A 19,238-nucleotide genomic window follows, 5' to 3' on the forward strand; every position below is an offset into this window, starting at 1 on the left:
TGGAGGAAAAGGAGTGGAAAAAATCATTACTGGGTACTGGGCCTAATGCCTGGGTGATGAAATAATCTATACAACAAACCCCTGTGACACAAGTTTACCTGTGTAACAAACCTGCACACATACCCCTGAAATAAAAGTTAAAAACACAAACAAAAACAACCGTCTCTCGTCTTAGCTGACTGCACTCGTGGCTGCTGTGGATTACTTCGCACGATGTCCACGTGGCAAGCAATGGGTTTTCCATAGTTCCTATTGGGACCTCTATTTTCTCAACCCAGATGGGAATTGCAGATGTGAATACCAAGAATTTCACCATTAACTTTTCTCTTTCTGCTCTTAACAAACGAAGCTGCGCAGCCTTGAAACAGGAATCGTACTAACTTGGAATGATTTGAGACTCACAATCTTGTTTCCAGCATCTGATTCTAAATCAGTTGTTTTGAAAACGGTGGCACCGTTCTGTTGACTGTGACGTCAGTGATTGTTCCTTTAAGTTGGAGCTCCTTCAGAACTAATGGGGGAATTCCATGCTTCCTGTATTTTTAACACACACCTGTGAAGGAATTCCTTTCCCTAGTTCACCAGCTTTGGGGACACACAGGTTGTACGGGGCACTCTGGAGTGATGTGGTTTGGAAGGGCTCAATTATTACCAAACAAAACAGAAAACGCTTTCTAAGAGTGTTCTCGGATGAAGATAACAATACAACTAACGTTTGTTTGCCAAGTGCTCTGGCGTCCAGGACACCATTTCCATCCTCGCTGGATACATGCTCCATGAGTGCCAACCACACCCCGTGGCTCTGCCCTTTCACAGATGAGGCTGCTGAGGCAGAGCCAGGTGAGGGGTGAGTCACGTGCTGGCTCAGCAACTGGTAAGTGCTGGAGGTGGGAGTGGGATCTGGGTCTGCCCAGTACCCACAAGGCCTTGCATGGCCACCACATTGCCAGGGGAGACGGGATGCCTATTCTAAAGTGTTTCTCTACCCTTGACCTGTATCATCCGCTACCATCTTTCATCCTAGCAGGAAGAATCCTAAAGCCATCACTGTCTTGCCTTCCAGAGCTCGGATCTCTGGCTTTCCTGACCTTCCCCTGGGGAAGCTGAGGGGGGCTGCTGGTCGCGGGACCCCTGGTGACCATGTTCAGGTCTGACCACAGAGAAGACAGGCATGGAAACTGAGGCAGTGTCACGTGGAAGCTGCTTTGTCCAGGAGGGATGAAAGGGACAGAGGTTGCTTCTCTTGGAGAAGAGAAGACTGGAGGCAGGTAAGTTTGCTGTTTTCAAATGTGTGAAAGACTGCCATGGGGAAGAAAGGTTTTGCTAAGTTTGGCCCTGAATGTAGAATGAAGGCTGTTCTTTCATTTCTTCCTTTATAAGACGTTTACAGAAGAGCTTTGATGTGCCAGGCACTGTGCTAGGTGCCAAGGTCACAAAGAGTAATAATGCAGGGTCCCTGACCTCCAGGAGCCCACCTGTGGTAGGAGAGAGCAGACCTGAGGTTGAGGGTGTTCCAAGGAAATCAGGATGTCAGTGAGGGCCACCAACAACAGAAAGGGGGAGAAGTGGGCAGGTGGGGGGAACTAGGAATGGAGACCACAGATAGCGGTTAAAGCAGACAGGCCTTCCAAGGTCTCCAGAAGATCAGATGGTCTGAAGTGGGGGGAAGCGCCCTGCTCGGGCCAGGTGTCAGGGCACAGGGTGAGGTGTCCTCACTTGGGGCACACGGGGAGTGCCTGGCACTTCTGGAAGGGGTCAGAAAAGTGCGTGGCCACGCTACAGAGGTTGCTTGTATCCTAGAGGCTGTGGAAGGCATGGAAAAGACTTAAATCAAGAACTTTGATCCTTTTTATGTTACAGAAAAATCCCTCTGGGGAGTGTGTAGAGGAGGATGTGGTGGGAGCTGTGCCGGCCTCGGGGAGCAGGCAGGTGTGGGCGGTGGCACAGTGAGGACAAGGCCCAGGCAGGGAGGTGCTGCGGGGCTGCTGCAGGGAGAAGATGAGAGTATGCAGCGGGGGATAGGCAGGGCGGGATGGGGAGGGCAGGACTGGCCAGACTCGATAACAGTGGGTTGTGGGTTGCGGGAGGGGGCTCGATGCTAGATGTGCAGAGGATGGTAATGAGGTCAGTGTCGGCTGCCATGAGCCCCCGCACAGTGGGGCAGGCAGGGAGGGCTGCTGGGGCCAGAGAGGAGGAGAGAGGCAAGGGCCGGAAAGGCCTCCAAGGCCACAGCAAACCACCAGCAGTGGACGCCTCGAGTGGATGGAAGGAATTCCCGAGTAAAGGGGGACAGTGGATGAGGCCAGGAGAGGGTGGCAGAGAGCCCAGGGCCACACAGGGAAGACGATGATAGAGGAGGAGGTCTGGGCTGCCAAGGGGCAGCAGCTGTGGAGAGAAGGGACGGGTCTGGAGGGATAGCCAGCCTCGAAACCAGGGGGCCAACAAGCGGGGGAGGGGGGCGGCCAATGGTGGCCCATGCTGGCCAGAGAGTTTGGTAATGAGGAGGTCACTTGTGGCCTTGGCAGGGAGTGGAGGGAACAGAGCCAGGTGACAGGGAGAGCTCCTGCAGAAAGACGGGCAGACAGTAAGCCTGGGGAGGATGTGGCACTGGAGTAGTCAGTGCCCAGGAAATGTTTGCGGATAGCATGGGCTAGGGACAGAAGGCAGGAGGATGGGCTGGGAGGAGAAGGGCTCATCTTCCTTGCACCACAGACACCAGAGGGCAGGGTGGCTGCTGCTGCAGAAAGTGTGCAGGCCACACAAGAAATGTTTGCAGGCACCTCTGCTGGGAATAAGATCTGCTCTTACAGTTTGCGGAAAAGCAGTGTTCTTTAGTAAAAATCTCAGAATATACAGAATGGCATAAACAACACCTTTTCTCCCTCCACCTAGAATCAACCGTCGAACATTTCCTGTCCTTACAGATCCTTTACGAAAATGGGATCTTGTTCAACACATGCTGCTTTATGGGCTGCCTTGTTCATGTCATATGAAAGTTATTTCTCCATTATCAATTTTCACAGGAAGCACCAGGTTTAGGGTTCTAATTAACCCCCTGTTTTTGAATGTATAGATGGTTTCCATCTTTTACTACTCCAAATAGTATTTATTTAGGGCAGCTGGCTGAGAATTTCCTTAGAATGACTGCCAGGAGAGGCTTCCAGGTGGAGGCGCCCGGACGTTCTGTGCGTGTCGTTTTTGCGTGTGCTGCCGCAGTGCCCTCCTGGGGTTCCATCTGTTTACACTGTCCCCAGGAATAAATGAGGGCTCTGGCTTTCCACACTCTTCTCCTCAACAAGGATTAATAATAAAAAACTCTCTGCCAATTTGCTAATGAAAAATGGTATCCTTTGCTTTTCTAATTTTCATTTAGCTATGAAAAGGCTTCATTGAAATTACCCACAGATAGTTTGAGGTCATGGACAATTACATTAATTAATTCATAATTGAACTTTCCAGAGTTCTGTTGGATAGTTCCCTTCGCCTGCCAGTAGAGGGCTCTTCGCTCCTATCAAATATCACTAGAGGGTTTTTGTTTTGTGTCAATTATGAAATAAAGACAAATCGCCACCGTGTGCTTTTTCAAATGCTAGCAAGTTCTAGCAAAGAACTAAAGACCTCTCCATCCACATGCATTTTATGGGATTGATCTTTTGTATTTTCCAAAGAAACACTGTCAAACCTTCACCATCAGAATTAGATTCTCAGGGGATAATGGCTCAACAATTAAAACCTGTTTGTGTTTCGGCACGCATGAGTTATGAAGATGCTCTGCCCAGATGACCCCTGGACATTTTGGAGGTTCTCTCTGAAAGAATCCTATTTTGCTTGCCAAGGAGAACTGCAGGAATAAAACAGCTACTTGTTTTTTTCAGCTGCTGTGTCTCAGCTGAAACTCATTCACTCATTCATTCATCCCACACGTATTTACGGTGCATCTGAGAGCTCTGTGGTAGGAGGCAGGGGTGTCTGGGAGTTGGGAGACATGGTCCCTGCCTGTAGAGGGTGCAGCTGCCTGTGTCTGAATGGGCGACGCTGAGTGAGGTGCTGCGGGGTTAGGGAGGGTATGGGGGAGTGAGGCCTATTTGCAGGGGGAGAGGGTTCACTTTCCCATACTGTGGTCACTTGGATTCTGTTTAAATAGTTCATATGACACTTTGGCCTGCATTTACACTATTGAAAAATTATATTTTAAGTTTCTATTTCCTTGTAATACCTTTTATGTACTTGCAGAGGTTACTTCAAGTCCTCACTGCAATTAGCTGGACATAAACCATAAATGATCATCAAAAGAAGGGCAGAGGTATACTACAAAGAGAAGCCTGGCTGGGCTGACCCTGGGTGGGATGGGAGGTAAACTGAGGCAGAGCAAAGAACCAGAGAGGAACTGGGATGCAGCGGTTCACAGGAAAGACTGGGCAGAGTAACTAGGACAGGACATGTATGTATGTGTATGTATATGTGGTCAATGTGTGTGTCAGTGTATGTGAGAGTGTGTGTATGAGTGTGTGTACATGTGCGTGTGCATGTTAGTGCATATGAGCATGTGTCAGTGTGCACATGTACGCGTTAGTGTGCGCGCATGTGTGTGTTAGTGTGCATGTTAGTGTGCGTGCATGTGCGTGTATGTTAGTGTGCACCTGTGTGAGTGTATGTTAGTGTGCATGTGTGTGTTAGTGTGCGTGTGTGTGTTAGTGTGCGTGTGTAAGTGTGTTTGTGTGTGTGTGTGTCGGGGGCAGGCTGGTGCTAGTAACAGGAACATGTCGATGCAATTAGTGCTTCTCCAGACTGTGTTCAAGGGGAAGGTGTTGGATGGTGGGGGGCATCAGGCTTACAAACCACCTGAACTTAACTCTTGAAGCCCCGTCTCCTCCCCAGCCCTCTGCCCACCACACCGGGCCAATGAATTCTCGCCAGGTGGCACGGACTCTGGCCAGCTTGGAGAAGCCTGTGTCCAAAGCCATTCTTAACTTCCCAAGGCACCTCCATCGCCCCCACCCCGAGTGTTTCCGGGTTGCCTAAACATTTTGAATGCTTGTGGCATCAAGCCCTGGTCCGGCATCGTCCCCGCTACAGAACACCTGCGGATGCCACGCTGTGGTTTCGGTGATTGACAGCCTGCAGACTGTGTCTCCACACCTGGCTGACACAGCGCCCGGGGCCTCCACAGCCTGACGCTGCCTCCGTGGGGTGCTCCCTGTCGTCACTGGACAGGTGGAGTGGGATGTGTATCCCGGGTCCTGGAGAAGCCTGGCCCTCGTTTCCTTCCTCCTGGGAGTCCCCTTCCCACGGCAGCCTCTGACACCGCTGGACCCGGCTACATGGCCCACCGTGGCCTAGGGCCTTTCTTTCGTGTTCTTTTTTCTCCTTCTTTCTTTGCGGGTGCATGTGTCTGAATTCCGAGACGTTTCCCATGTGTGGGGGTCTAGGTCTCCCTCCCCACCTGGGCCCCTCCCCGGTGTCTGGCTTGACGTGGCCTCCCAGGACTGACACGGATGTTCCAGGCAGTGGAAACAACGGCAGAGGCCTCACTGGCCGTCCAGAGGCCTGCACCCCCACCGACAGCGGGTTTTGACGGACTCTGGGCGCTAGTGAGGTGTCGGTCTGGGTTCCTTACTGTAGCACATGGTGGGTGTGGCCCACGGTGGGGCGTGGAGAGTGGGGAGGCCCTGCCTATGTGAGAACAGGTTATGTGGGAGCTGTCTGCACTTTCTCCTCCTTTTCGCCAGGAACTGAAAGCTGCTCTGAAAAATAAAGTCTCCGTAAAGAACAAAAGGTTCTGAAGCCTGTGTGCACGCCCCTCCTCAGCCTGCAGCTGCCTCCGCACACGGTGCAAGAGGAGTCTGGCCTCTTCATGGATGACCCGCTCAAGACTCAGGGCACTGGCCTCCCACCATGTCCACACCTGAGGCTGCACCGGAGTCGCTAAATCCTGCGTCCCTTTCCCCCTGTCCTTGCTCCTCTCTTTCCTCTCCCCCTCCTTTTTGATCAGCCCTGTTTTGGTGGCCAGGTGTAGGCCTTGCATTATCCTTACTGATATCCACCTTGTAAAACGAGACTAACATATTTATTACACTAATTGTACATCTGTGTGTGTGTGTGTGTGTGTGTTTTAAATACAATCATCCACAAATAGCAGCAATGTCTTTGTCTGGGTTATTAATCAGGAAGAGAAGTCTTCTATGAGGAACATTCCTTCTACGAGCTACAGAAACTGGCCAGGCGCCCCTGCGGACACCTAGACTCGCCGTCCACACCACCACACACCACATCTGGGCGAGAGCCCTTGGTGTGCTGCCATAGGCTGCTGGCGGTGAGCCCACCGAGGAGCCGGGTGGTGGTACTGAGCTGGGTGGGTGGTACAGCGGCACAAGGGCATTGAGGGTCCCTTTTGTCCAGATGCTGCAGACCCCTGTGAGCCACGTGTTCTACAGCAGACACTGCCCTGGCCCCATTCTCCCAGGTCCTCACTCTAACTCAGCCCTCAGGCGCCAGGTCGCCAAGCAGAGGGCAGGAAAGCAGAACCTATGAACCTCCGGGGGCAGAGAGGACCCTTGCCCAGGACCAAGGGGGCCGCTGAAGCGTCCTCTGGTCCAGCCTCCTACCCTGCGCCCTGCCCTGGCCTCCCCTTGCCTCTCTAATGAGAAGTCTGGAGGGTGGGGGGCAGTCTCACTGGCAAGGGGGATGCAGGAAGAAGCAGAATGGCCTTCAGTTGCTTCACCGTCTCACACTGGGATACTCCCAGCAGACTCGCTGGCCCAGGAAGAGCCTTATCCCTGTGTCTTGTGGGGGGCACAGCCTCCCACAGGGAGGGGCACGCGGAGCCGAGGCTTCCCCAGAGGCCAGCTGGGGTGCCATGCGATGGTCTTGGGGCCCAACCTGGACTGAAATCCAGAGGTCAGTCCTCTGGTTCTTTTGCATTTTTGTTGAAATTCAGCACTCTGAGTGTCAGTTTTCTCATCTGTAAAATGGGGATGTTAATTCCTACCTCATGAGAGCTTTGATGCAATTAAAAGAGAAAGTATGTGTAAAACGCCTTAGCGTGTGCCTGACTCCAGGGCAGAGGTCAGAAAAAGCCATTCCCGCTCCTCTGTGCCCTGATTTACTGTTATACAGACTCAAGGAGACTGGTACCTGGGGTGGGTGATGGGCAACAGCCCTGCCTTATAAATTCTTTTACCTGTGAAATGCTTATTGCATGTTCATCATTTGTCAAATATTTATTAATTGGTTAGACAAATATTCCTTATATTTCCAAGATAAGTATATTCTTTTCCATGTATAGCTTTAGTAGTATAGGGAATCTGAAATAATAGTCATTTACTTGTAAACGCATTTCTTAAAAAGGAAACGCTTCCCCTCACCCCGCACTCATTATTCTATTAGTCACTGTGTGTAAAATAAAGAAATCCTCCAAATGCAATGATCACAAAATGGATTTGAATTTACGGTTGTGCAACAAATCAGAGACTCATTTTCCCTGCGTGCTTCCACAGTGCTGTGAGTGAGGCGAATACGACCTGCCTGAAGTGAGAAATGACGCGTATTTCCCAGTAGTTTCCTGATTTAGCCTCTCGAGATTAACTTGGTAACAGGACTTCTCTCTAGGAAGACTCCATGAGGAATCAGGCCCTTCTGTTATTTCACCTTCTCCCGCAAATGCCACGAACCATATTCTGCTGCCCTCGAGCCACGGCCCGTGTTCTGCGGCTCACACGGCACAGTCAGGCACTCCAGCTTCCTGCCGCCAACGTACCAGCGCAAGCGTCCTGTCCCACTTGCCTGTGGTTAATGAAAAGCAAATACTTCTTTGCAATGCGGATAGCTGCTCTGTCAGTCACACTGGGACACGGTGGCCTCACTGCACACAATTTTTAATTGAATGGCTCCCACTCCTGAGACCTCTGGGTCTTTCATTAATCAGTTATATACACAAGAAAGGTGAAGCTTAATGAGGTGTGTGTCAGGCACTCTGACACGAAGTGGCCCAGGTGGATGAATGTGGTGCTCCACATTTTAATAATTTGACACCCAGCATTTTGCGGTCCACACAACGTCAGTCTGTGATCATTCTAATAGATGCAAAGATCACTTATCTGGTATCAAGACAAAATCTCTCAGCAGCAGGAACAAAGACTTTCCTAGAGTGAGAACAGAAAGGTCACATCCTTGCTCTGTCCTAGATTCACACCAGGAGCTACTACACTGTTTGGTGGGTCGGAAAACGGATACTTAACTCAGCCCCACTTGGCCGTATAATGCAGTTTTGAAACTTGGAGGCTCTGGAGCCAGGCTGTGTGAGATCCTATCATTGCACTGCAACCAAGAAAATTACTCAAATGACTTGTGCCTCAGTTTTCTTATCAGAAAAATGGGTATAATGATAATGCCTACCTCATAGAGTTGTTGTAAGGACTGAATGACTTAATACATAGTGATGTATGGAATAGTCTGGGATATGTGGATGCTCACAAAACACTAATATTTTTATATTTATGTGCTTCTGTCTGTTACTTGACAATGTCAAATGTCAACAAAATTTTATGTTTAGAATGAACAAATTCAGGTGTTCTTTTGGGCAAGAGGATGGGTTCATTTTACCTTTCCTCTGAAGAACTTAGTGCTTACTGGTAGTTAAGCACATGGAAGCCACAAGTCAGGTTGCCTGGCTTCAAATTCCAGCTCACCTTCAAATCATTGGCTAATTTTAGATATGTGCTTGCGTGGGGGAAGATTCTAAGAAGCTCAGTGAAAAGCAATAGATGAAAAACTAAAAGAATAGAGCACATTCCTCAGCTACTGCCAAGTCAGAGGAGCTTGGTAAACAGGCTTTCCATTGAAACCTTGGAGTAAAGACCATATTCCAGGACTAAGAGATTTGTTTTGGACCATAGACAAAGTCAAAATAGACCCATATTAACAAAATGGAAAACGAAGCCTCTGCAAGTTCAAGCTGATCAGCCAGTAATTTAACTGCCCGCTAGAACAAAGCCCCGCTTGCTTCAGAGGCTCTACAACGTACCATCCACAATGTCTAATACACAGTAAGAATTATCAATCAGATGAAAAACCAGAGAAATGTGACACATGGTCAAGGGAAAAGCAGTCAAATAGAAATAGGCCCCATTATGACCCCGATTTTGAAATGAGCACATAAGGGCTCTAAGGCAATTAAGTTCAAAGACTTGAAGGAAAAAGATGGTTGTATGAAATGGGTGGATAGAAAACTATGCAGAGAAATGAAAACGAGTAATAAGCAAACGTTAAGTGCTAGAAATGAAAAGCAAAAGATAAGAAGATCAGAAATAAAAAATAAGCCACAAGATGGGCTGAATAGCAGATTAGAGATGGTAGAAGAAAGGGTAAGTAAATTTGAATACAGATTAATATCCAGTGTGGGAACTAGAAAGAACAGAACCTCAGTGACTTGTGGAGCAATATCAAGCAGTCAAATGTGTATATAATTAGAGCTTCAGAAAGACAAGAGACAGAGAATGCAGTAAATACAAACTGGAGAAAATAATGGCCCAAAGTTTCTAAATTTGATTTAAAACATATGTTTACAGATTCAATGAACACAGTGAGCTACAAGCAGTATAAATACAACAACAACAACAACAAAAACAAAAACCAAACACGAATGCCTAGACACATCATAGTCAAACTGATGAAAATCAAAACAAAGAGAAAATCTTATAACTATTCAGAGAATAATGACACAGGAGATTGCACAGGAGATAGAGTTATTTATCTACACATTACACACAGGAGATAAATAATTAAAAAATTTGCTAACTTTTCATAAGAAACAAGGAAGGCCAGAAGACAATGGAATAATGTCTTAAAAGTGCTGAAAAAAAGGTCAACCCAGAATTCTATATCCAGCAAAAATATCCTTCAAAAATGGAGGCAATGTAAAAAATTTTAAGATAAATAAAATAGAGGCCAAGAAAATTTGTTGCCAGCAGACCTACACTAAAATAAATGCTAAAGGAAGTTCTTTAGCTGAAAGGGAAATGATACCAGGTGAAAACTTAACTTGACAGAAACAAACAGAGTACTAAAAATGGCAAATACATGGAGATGTATAAAATACTGTATTTCTTCTCTCAATTTTTAAAAAACACAAATGACTGTGAAATGCAAAATAGCATTCTATTGGGGTATATATAACATTTATAGATGTAAAATGTATAATAAGAAAATGAAGGACAGAGATAACAAGTGGATTATGTTGTCACCAGATTCTCATATTTTATGTAAAATACCATATTAATTCTACATAGACTGTGATAAGTGAAGAATGACTACAGTAATCCGTAGGCCACCACTGAAAAACAAAATTAAAAAAGACCAAAAAGAAGGCAAGAAAAGAGAAGTTGAATGAAAGAGGAATGGAACACATGGAGAACAAATAGCAAAATGGTAGACCTAACTCAATCATTTAAGTAATTGAATTTAAAATAAACAGAGCGAATGCTCCAGTGAAATGACATATGTTGTCGGATTGAATAAGAAAGCAAACCCAACTGTGTGCTATCCATAAGAAATGCACTTTAACTATAAAGACATAGACATATTAGAAATAAAACAGCATAAAAATATACCATACACCCTCAGCATAAGAAAGCTGATGTGGCTCCATTAGTATCAGACCAGGTAGATTTCAAGACATGGAGTATTTCCAGGACAAAAAGGGTCATTTCATAATGATAAAATAATCAACCAGGAAGGAAGACATAACAGTCCTAAACATGGATGTATCTCATAACAGTGCTTCAACATATGTGAAGCCACTGACAGTACTACAGGGAGAAATATAGAAATGCATATAGTTGGAGAGCTCCTCCAAATTCTCAGAAATTTTGAAATACTAAAAAGTATGAAATTAACCTAAACAATGAAATGAACCAATGAAACCAATAACTAAATGAAAGGTATAGTTGATCCTTAAACAACACTCGTTTGAACTGTGCATGTATACGTAGATTTTCTTCTACCTCTGCCGCCCTTAAGACAGCAAGGCCAACTCCTCCTCTTCGTCCTCCTTCTCCTCAGCCTCCTCAATGTGAACAAGACATAGATGAAGACCTTTATGATGATCCACTTCCACTTAATGAAGAGTAAATAGATTTTTTCTTCTCTATGGTATTCTTAATAACATTTTCTTTGCTGCAGTTGATTATAAGAATACAGTGTATAATACATACACCATACAAAGTATGTGGTATTCAACTGTTTCTGTTATCGGGAAGGCTTCCAGTCAACAGTAGGCTATTGGTAATTAGATTTTTAGGGAGTCAAAAGCTATATGTGGATTTTCAACTGCACAGGGGATTAGTGCCCCAAACCCTGTGTTGTTCAAGCATCAACTATAGGTAAATGACTTGAATATAAATTTCAAAAAAAAGTTGTACAATGATCATATGTGCATGAAAATGGTGGTTACACATTGTATACTCCACAGATTCCTCTCTGAACTCCTTCCTTACAAGCATGAGAGAAAAGGAGAGTGGCATGTCCTGAGTCGCTGCAGTGGGAGGGACCATGTGGCTAAGGGAAGAAATCCTACTACTGTCGCTCCCTTGTTTCTTAGTGTATTAGCATGACACTAAGGAGGAGATGTTCCTGTCCATTTATCATTCCTGTAAACCGCCTCGTTGCGGAGCATCTCTCATGCTTTACAGCCCCTCAGAAAGCAGACACAGAGCCAACACCTGGCCTCCAATATGGGACAGTGTTTGCCACCAAGTAGGTTTTGAGACAGTAAACGCTGGCATGGCAGTTAACTGAAACGAATAGCATAAGGCTAACCTGGAGGTTCTCAAGCAAGTAGAAATTAAATTTTGTAAAGCCTTTGTATTAAATAAAAAATATTCTGTATCAAAGTTCTTTTAAACACATTCATTTTGTGATGATAAAATGGAGACTCAGGAAAGCTAGCAGCTTAGCTAAGATCACAGAGCTGCTCAGATCCTGTGATATCACCGCGTCTTTACATTACTCTGGTTGGCTTAGGTGCCTACAGGCTTCTCCATCACACCTGTGTGAGGAGTGCACAGAAGCACAGAAGGTGCCATACCTTGGTAACTCATGTCATGTAAGGAAGAATCCAAATAATGCAAATATCTCTACCTGATGCCAATTATTAAAGTGAGGTGGGCCAAACAAAGCAATTGTGGGTTTAATTTTCAATGAGACATGAAAGCATTTCCAGAAGGGTTCCTGTGGCAGAGGGAGGGTGATCAGGACGGCACAGTAGGGTGCTTACGGAAAGAAAGAAGTTGTTTCTAATTGTGTGTGTTTGGCCATATGCAATAATGAAGTAATTTGCAGGGGTAGACAATGAGGAAATGTAAGAGAGTCATGCTTGTCTGCCAACAGAAATTGTCTGCAGGGTTTAGAAATGTAATTTGAAAGGGAGGAGAGTTGGAAACCAAGAAATATAATCAATACCTTGAAGACTGCATGCAGCATCATTTGGAGGCCATTTTTGCCAGGGTATTTCCCAGCAATGTTAGAGGAGGACAAGTTGAAGAGGTTGGCTCCCGTTTCGGTGCAGATGGCATGGACCAGCATTTTCTTCCCTACCCCAGACGGCCCGGCTAACAGCAGCGATTTCACCAAGGGAGCTTTCTCATGCACTGCTGCAGAACCTAAAAAAGGCAGAGGCAAAGGTGCTAATGTTCTGCCAAGAAAATCAGTGGTTCTTCAACTAGGATAACTCAAGGTCAAAACTGCATCATGTGACCCCACTTTCTGCAACAGTGATAAAGGTGTCGAAAGCATTTCAAACCAGAGACACGCCTCCATCCCAGCCGGCTCCGTGACACCTTTAATTTGTATGTCAGGGCTCGTGGTGGAGCCATAGGGTCTCTGTGGGTCCTTAATACCCTTCTTCTCCCCCTCTCCACATCAGTATTTCCCCTAAAATCATAATTTTTAAAGAGCATTCCTGCAATAGCTTACCTTTGGCTGTTTTTTTTTTTTTTTTTTTTTTGAGTGCTTTCTCTGCTTGTCAGCAGCAGCATTAAATTCTTTGCAAGCTTGGGAAGAGGAATGTGGAGACACAGACGATAAGGTTGACTAAGTGTTTATTTCCTTGCAACCCTCTTGTCTACCATTTAGTGATTCTTGTGAGATAAAGGGAAGACGGAGATCCAGGCAGCAGTAGCCTGAACTTCTTTCTCCTGCCCTGGTTTCTAGCTGTCAGGAGCGGCAGAGTTAACCTGACACTTGGTAATAACGTGACTTGGATGATTAGAGTCATTCGGAGGTTCATGCCCTGTGTTCTCCACCACTGTCAATTTCCTTAGTGCCCAGAAGGGGCCTCGGGTGTGGGTCTTCTCCACTGCAGAGAACACAAGCAGAGCAGGTACTGGGCACAAAGCAACTGAAAAGTGAATGGGATTAAATTCTGGAAAGTGCTGCGATCAAATCATTTATTATCATGTTAGTTTGCGTTCTGTCACTTAATGGGCTCTTTTTGATAATCTATAAATGCCAATAAAATGATTATGCTTTTCTTTTTTCTTGTATATTGAAAAGATACAGAAACTTTAAGTGATGATTAGACATGTCATTCTTATGGTTACCTACTACCATTCTCCACATAAACTCAGAAAATGGTTTTGAGCAAATTCTCTTCAAAATGTAATTCAATGAGTGTGCTTTTTTTGTGGTTAGTAGGGGCTGCGGCAATCTAACGGGATAAAGGAGAGGCTGTTTTCCACAACAGGAGAGAGATGCCATTCATGTGCCCTGCATTGGACACCTGGGTATCAAAGGCTGCTCTGTGCTGGCCCTGGTTGGGAGCTAGGGCGGGGCCCGTGGGAGTGGGGGCTGTGGCGGGGAGTGACACAAATGTGGAAAAGACTCTGGATTTGCTGTGGACAGTTCAGGCCAGGGGCGGAGCTGAACCTGAGTTGCCATAATGAGAACGGGAGGCAAGCGGTGTGAAGGTCCAGGAGAGCCACAGGGAGCTCAGAGAAGAAACTGCTCCCCGCGGGGAACTCCGGCTAGACTTCCAGGAGGAGGGGGCACCTGGGCTGGCCTCTGAGGAACGGGCAGAACGGTAGCATGCAGTGAGGGGGTGTGTGGGCAGGCTTCACGTGGGGTCGGGAAGCCAGGCTGGCACAGGGAGGGGTGAGGAGCCAGCGGTTAGGGGCCCTGAAAGGTGGTGTGGGACGGAGGTGCCAGGGGTGCTGGCTGAAGCCAGGGGGCCGGGAGAGGTTTCTGGGAGCGGGGGAGGGAGGAGAGAACAGTGCTGAGGACAGAGTCTTGGGTTGGGAGGGGGTGGCAGGAGGCAGAGGAGCAGGGGCGGGTGAGTGGGCCTGGGAGAGTGTGTGGCAGTGACACAGGCAGTGGCCTTCCAGAGAAAGGAGGTGGTCACCAAGGTCACCCAGAGACATGAAAAGGGTGGTCCCAGGGAGGCCTCTTCAACTGGGGCCTGGCTGACCTCAGGGAGGGCAAAGGTGGGCAGAGGGCCCAGGAGCTGGCAGGACACACATGTGCCAGTGTCCACAGCTCTTCCTGCCCCTCTTGTAGAGCTACCAAGAGACACAGTATGGTTCCAGTTTTCGCACTTGAGCCCTGTTCAACTTTCCGAGGATTAAGAGATAACAAGGAGGCCAGTGTTCTGTGTCCTCAACCCAGTTTAGCCCCTTCCTAGCCCTGTGACTCCAAGGAAGTGCCTCTGCATCTTGGAACTGCTTATGAATCAGTAAAAGCTGGACCACATCCACCTGGAGGCGTCTGGCAGGCGATGAAACAGCGGCCATGGTTTCTGCTCTGGGAGCACGCCTCCTCCCTTCGTTCTCCATCATCTCTGTGTGGCAGCAATACCTCCAGGAGGGTGGCTGGATGCTGACCAGATACTTCCTGGGCTTCCTCTTCTCTACCAACGTGGTTTCAGAGTCTAAGACCCAGCCCTAGGCTGCAGCTGGTGACTCCTGGCCAGGTATGTAAGCGGCCACGAGATGTTCTCAAGGTCCTCTGCTGAGTGGCCGGGTTTTTAGTCTGGGCAGTGGCCACCATTTAAAAAAAAAAAAAAATATATATATATATATATACACACACACATATATATATATTAATCGCAAATGCCATTTATAGTAGTAAATTCCATTTACTACTTCTGACATTAATTTAGAAGAGGAATTAACTATTTCTTGCCAATAGGCTTAAGTTCTGAAGTCAAAGTGGAACACTAAGGGTTTGAACTACCCCCATCTCATTGTAAAGCAAATTAAACACACAGAATGTGACTTCTATTTGAGAGTTGTTGTCAGAACTGAAACTCCTGGCTGCAGTTGCCGTCCCTGCCCCAGGTGATTCAGGTCATACACATATCAAAGCCATTAAAAAAAAAAAAAGAGAAAAAAGCGAACGTGAGCCGCAGATATCTGTGTTACGGAGAGCCCATCTTTCCTGCATCACTTGCACACCACAGAGCTCTAGTGTGTCTGTCTGAAAAAAGTCACAATTGAACCTCATTTAGCAGTGAGAGTAGACTTCGGTGAAAACTGGCAGGGCCTTAAAGGTGATCCTTTAGATCCATGAAATACACTTGCACTGACTCCTGAAAGGCTGCCTCTGTTTAGGACCTAGTAGTAGGAGCCTGTGGGTAAAAGGCAAGTGGTAGCCCTAGCCTGTTCTCTAATTCGATTAATCGTAATTGCAGGTACTTGCTTTGCCTGTTGTCTCCCCAGCTCACTGCCCGTGTGTCCTTCAGCCCAGCACTGCTAAGCAGGCACACAGAGAGGGTGTAGAGGCGCCCTCCCTGGGAGTCCTCTGTGTGCTCGTGGGCACACTGTCAAAATGAAACTGTGCCCACTCAGAGTTCTCAGAAGGAAAAGTCAAGCTGCAGTGCGCTTTTGCTGACAAACAGGAACACACCGTCCAAACTAGCAAGTGGTGCAAGCTGCTTTGGAAAAGGCACATCCGCGCACGCCGAGTCTTTACCTAATGGCCAGATTCCGTACAACGTGATGAGCTGTCTGACATCCAGGAGGGAGGGCATGGGTTCTATGGATACCTGGCGAAGAGTAGTCCCCAGGTAGCTGTACTCACCTGGAGAGAAAAGAAACAGAGGAAAAATAAATGGAAAACAGCACTGGTCTGAGCTGCATAATTTTGGTCTGCAAAAACGATCAGAGAATACAAATTTAATATTTCAGAGCAAACAGAATCCTATTAGGAGAGTCATTATGAAGAACACCTCTTTTCTCAGACAAAGGTTTGAAGAAAAACTATCCAGGCAAGAAAGCCCTGCTCTACTAGCTAGAGTAAACTGGGAATTATGTTGACTATTATATTAACCTCCTAATACTTCCTAAAACAACATTTGAATATTGAGTTACGTGACATGGGGCAAAGTGCTAAAAAGGAGGACACACAAAAAAGGCTGAAATAGAGGGGGCTTTGCTTTATTTACATTCCAAGAGATTAGGTATAACATTTGTGCAAACTTTAAAAATAAGTTATTTAAGATCAAATTCTACAAAAAATGTAGAATTTGTATTGGAGCAGTGTAAATCTGAGTGTAAAATGCAGTCATTTGAAAGGAAGGGTATGAGTCTAATTTAGGATAAATAGAAACATCTCCTTTTGAGGGTAATATTCATTTACATTTTTATATTTTTAAGAGATTACCAAAGGAATAATATAGAAATAAATCTTTACAGGTTTAATTAGAAGATATCAAAGGGCTTAATTGTAACTAGTCATAAATCTGAAATGTTATTTTCTAACTAATTTAGATAAGGTCACCAAGAAAATTAGTTTGGCTGTCTCCATTTGTCATGAGGACGGACCTTTATAGGTTCATATGATTTTCTCTTGATTTGTATCTGAATCTGGAGTAAAAATATTCAATGAATGAATCATCGTGTCTGGATTTTTTTCCCCGATGCTTTCTTTCTATAGCAAGTCCTGGTCCTGCAGAGCTTCGGATGCTACACGTGTACGGCAAGTACAATATGCACATTGATGTGTGTAGGAAACACCGAAAATATCCCAAGCTTTTAAGCATTTTCAAATGCTAAGGAAATCAGAGTTAAAATTCAGACAGTGACTGCTGTTTTGTTGTGGGGTGGGGGGCAGCCTTTCAGAGCCTCCACATAAAAAAAGTCCTTGGCAAGGACAATGGGTATTGGTTGGGAGAATGAGCAATAATGAAAGCATCTATTACAGCTTCAGATACCACACTTTTTAATGAGCAGGTAATAAACAGAAGAGTGGTTAATTTAGCCTCCACTAGAATAGAAAGAGATCCTGTAACAACCGTTAAATCCAGCGCTCATTGCCAGTAAACATGACATTAAAGGTGACAGGAAAGTGACCCCAATTTTCCTGCTTATCTAAACCCGTATTAATCTCCAGACGCACCATATTTTCTAGAACCTAACAGATTTTGTTTAAACAAATTATATTCAGTTGAATTAGTGGGTGTTGGTTCTAACAGAGGCAAGGACACAAGTAGCCTGGGCTGCCTGCCAAGTTCTGAGACTCGCACTGAAAGCACGTTCCTGTGTCTGCAGTAGCCCCGCGTACAAGCCATGCCCCTTCCCATCCATGCATTCGGAGCTTGGAGAGTTCAGGATTCCCTGCACAGACATCAGATCTTCCACAGGGGAGGGAAGAAGAAAGTGGCAGATGAAAAGGCGTTTGGGATAGAGGGCATGAAAATGCCAGGAAACCCAGAACAAGGGGCAGAAAACCAAACAGGGGCTGCATGACAGGTGGAATCGAATCCCCTTGCAATTCTATGTGGAAGTCCTAATCCCCAGCATCTCAGAACACGACCTTATTTGGAAATAGGGTTGTTGCAGATAGATTTCATTAAGATGAGGTCATTAGAGTGGACCCTAAATCCAACAGGACTGGTGTCCTTATAAAAAAGGAGAAATGTGGACACAGAGACAGACATGCACAGAGGCAGAGCACCACGTGAAGAAAAAAGCAGAGAGGGAGGTGATGGTTTTACACCAAGAATCACCAAAGATCGCCGACCACACGCCAGCTGGGAGCAGCTGAACGCCGTGCAGGTGCAGCCTGGGGTGCTCCATCCAGCAACTCGCTTAATGTTTACAGCGATTTAGTGAGGCATTCGCTGTAATGACCTCATCCCATAGTAGTGGAAACTGAGGCACAGAAAGAGTAAGGAAAGGCCTGGCATCCTGGAGGGAGGCAGCCTCAGAAGGATGAGAGGAAGGAGAGATTCCTTGAGCCTGGGAGGAGAGACTGGTCAGTGGCCCCTGAGCAGCGGGCATCCAGCCCCTAGGCCCTGGAGGTCTGGGGGGCCTTCATGGGCACCACCCCCAGAATATCTCTGCAGCCTGGTGCTACCTGGGAACTGGGGCCTTGACGATATCTAGGGGCAGGGGTGGGGACTGGCAAGAAGGACTGAGTTTAAATCACCTTGTTAGTATAGGGGTTGTGAAGCCAAATTAAGGTGATTTAAAGAAAATAAGGAAATTGCTATTTCTCGCACACCTGAGATTGTGGCAGGTGCTTGCTGCTGGGCACAGGGCCAGTTTTGGAGCAGGGTGGCCATGCAAGGGTGCGGCAAGCAGTGGGTTGGGTGGTGGGGGTGGGCTGTGGGAGCTGAGGGCTGGGCCTGGAGGAAGGGGTCCTCCCGAGCTCTGCAATGCAGGCTTGGCATCCTCTGGGTCCGTTCCTCCCCTTCAGTCTCCTGTAGCTCTCATCTGCTGTGATTCTAATGACTGTTGGAAGTTCAGTGGTGTTGAGGAAAGAGTGGGATTACAAATCTCAAGACTATAAAAAGCAACTCTGTGTCCAGCGGCTGAGCATGGAGGATCTGTGTAGCGCATTCCTGGCCTGGTGGAGACATCCATCTGGGAAACCACGTTCTGTGTCTGGGGATCCCTGCCCCTGCCCCACCTGGATGAAGGGCTAGGGAGGAACAGCCCACATCTACCCTCTCTCCTTCTCTAGAAGCAGGAAGAAATAAAGGGCTCTGAGCACTGAGGCTTTGTAGCACAGACCTCTGGAGCAACGGAATGGGCAACAGAGGAACCCTCTGGGCCATGCCTCTGTTGTCAAGGTGTTAAAAAGGAAACAAGATAATAAATTCGAAACCAGGGAACCCAAGGGTGAGTGAGGGTGCCTGGGTCCTCATCTTATTAATTCTCTTCTTAGACAAGATGACGAGGCATGACTTAGCTGGGTGCTGAGAGCAGTGTGCTTTCCAGAGGCAGGGGGCCATTCCCTAGCTC

At 46.8% G+C, this 19,238-nt stretch overlaps 1 protein-coding gene and 1 long non-coding RNA gene across 20 annotated transcripts in view; one reads left to right on the plus strand and one right to left on the minus strand.

The window, feature by feature from the left end:
- Positions 1-6,107, plus strand: part of LOC139357261 (uncharacterized) — a 108,322-nt gene extending 102,215 nt beyond the window's left edge. For 4 of the 7 annotated variants that reach the window (XR_011610163.1, XR_011610166.1, XR_011610165.1 and 1 more), the window contains 2 exons: positions 728-1,268; positions 4,234-6,107. This is a non-coding gene — a long non-coding RNA (uncharacterized lncRNA). The remainder of the gene's footprint in view (positions 1-727; positions 1,269-4,233) is intronic. The other 3 variants (XR_011610168.1, XR_011610169.1, XR_011610167.1) reach the window with 3 other exon arrangements.
- The window catches only part of LOC105473857 (IQ motif containing with AAA domain 1), a 188,358-nt gene that overhangs the window by 26,845 nt on the left and 142,275 nt on the right, over positions 1-19,238 (minus strand). For 10 of the 13 annotated variants that reach the window (XM_011727983.2, XM_071073635.1, XM_071073631.1 and 7 more), the window contains 2 exons: positions 15,964-16,071; positions 12,457-12,656 (listed from right to left, as the gene is read on the minus strand). In XM_011727983.2, coding sequence (XP_011726285.2) covers positions 12,457-12,656; positions 15,964-16,071 — 308 coding nt within the window. Of the gene's footprint in view, positions 1-7,225; positions 7,783-12,456; positions 12,657-12,683; positions 13,352-15,963; positions 16,072-19,238 lie in introns of those variants that run through there. The other 3 variants (XM_071073636.1, XM_071073637.1, XM_071073634.1) reach the window with 3 other exon arrangements.

This window comes from Macaca nemestrina, chromosome 11 (assembly GCF_043159975.1).
Source record: "Macaca nemestrina isolate mMacNem1 chromosome 11, mMacNem.hap1, whole genome shotgun sequence".
In the NCBI taxonomy this organism is placed as follows: domain Eukaryota; kingdom Metazoa; phylum Chordata; class Mammalia; order Primates; family Cercopithecidae; genus Macaca; species Macaca nemestrina.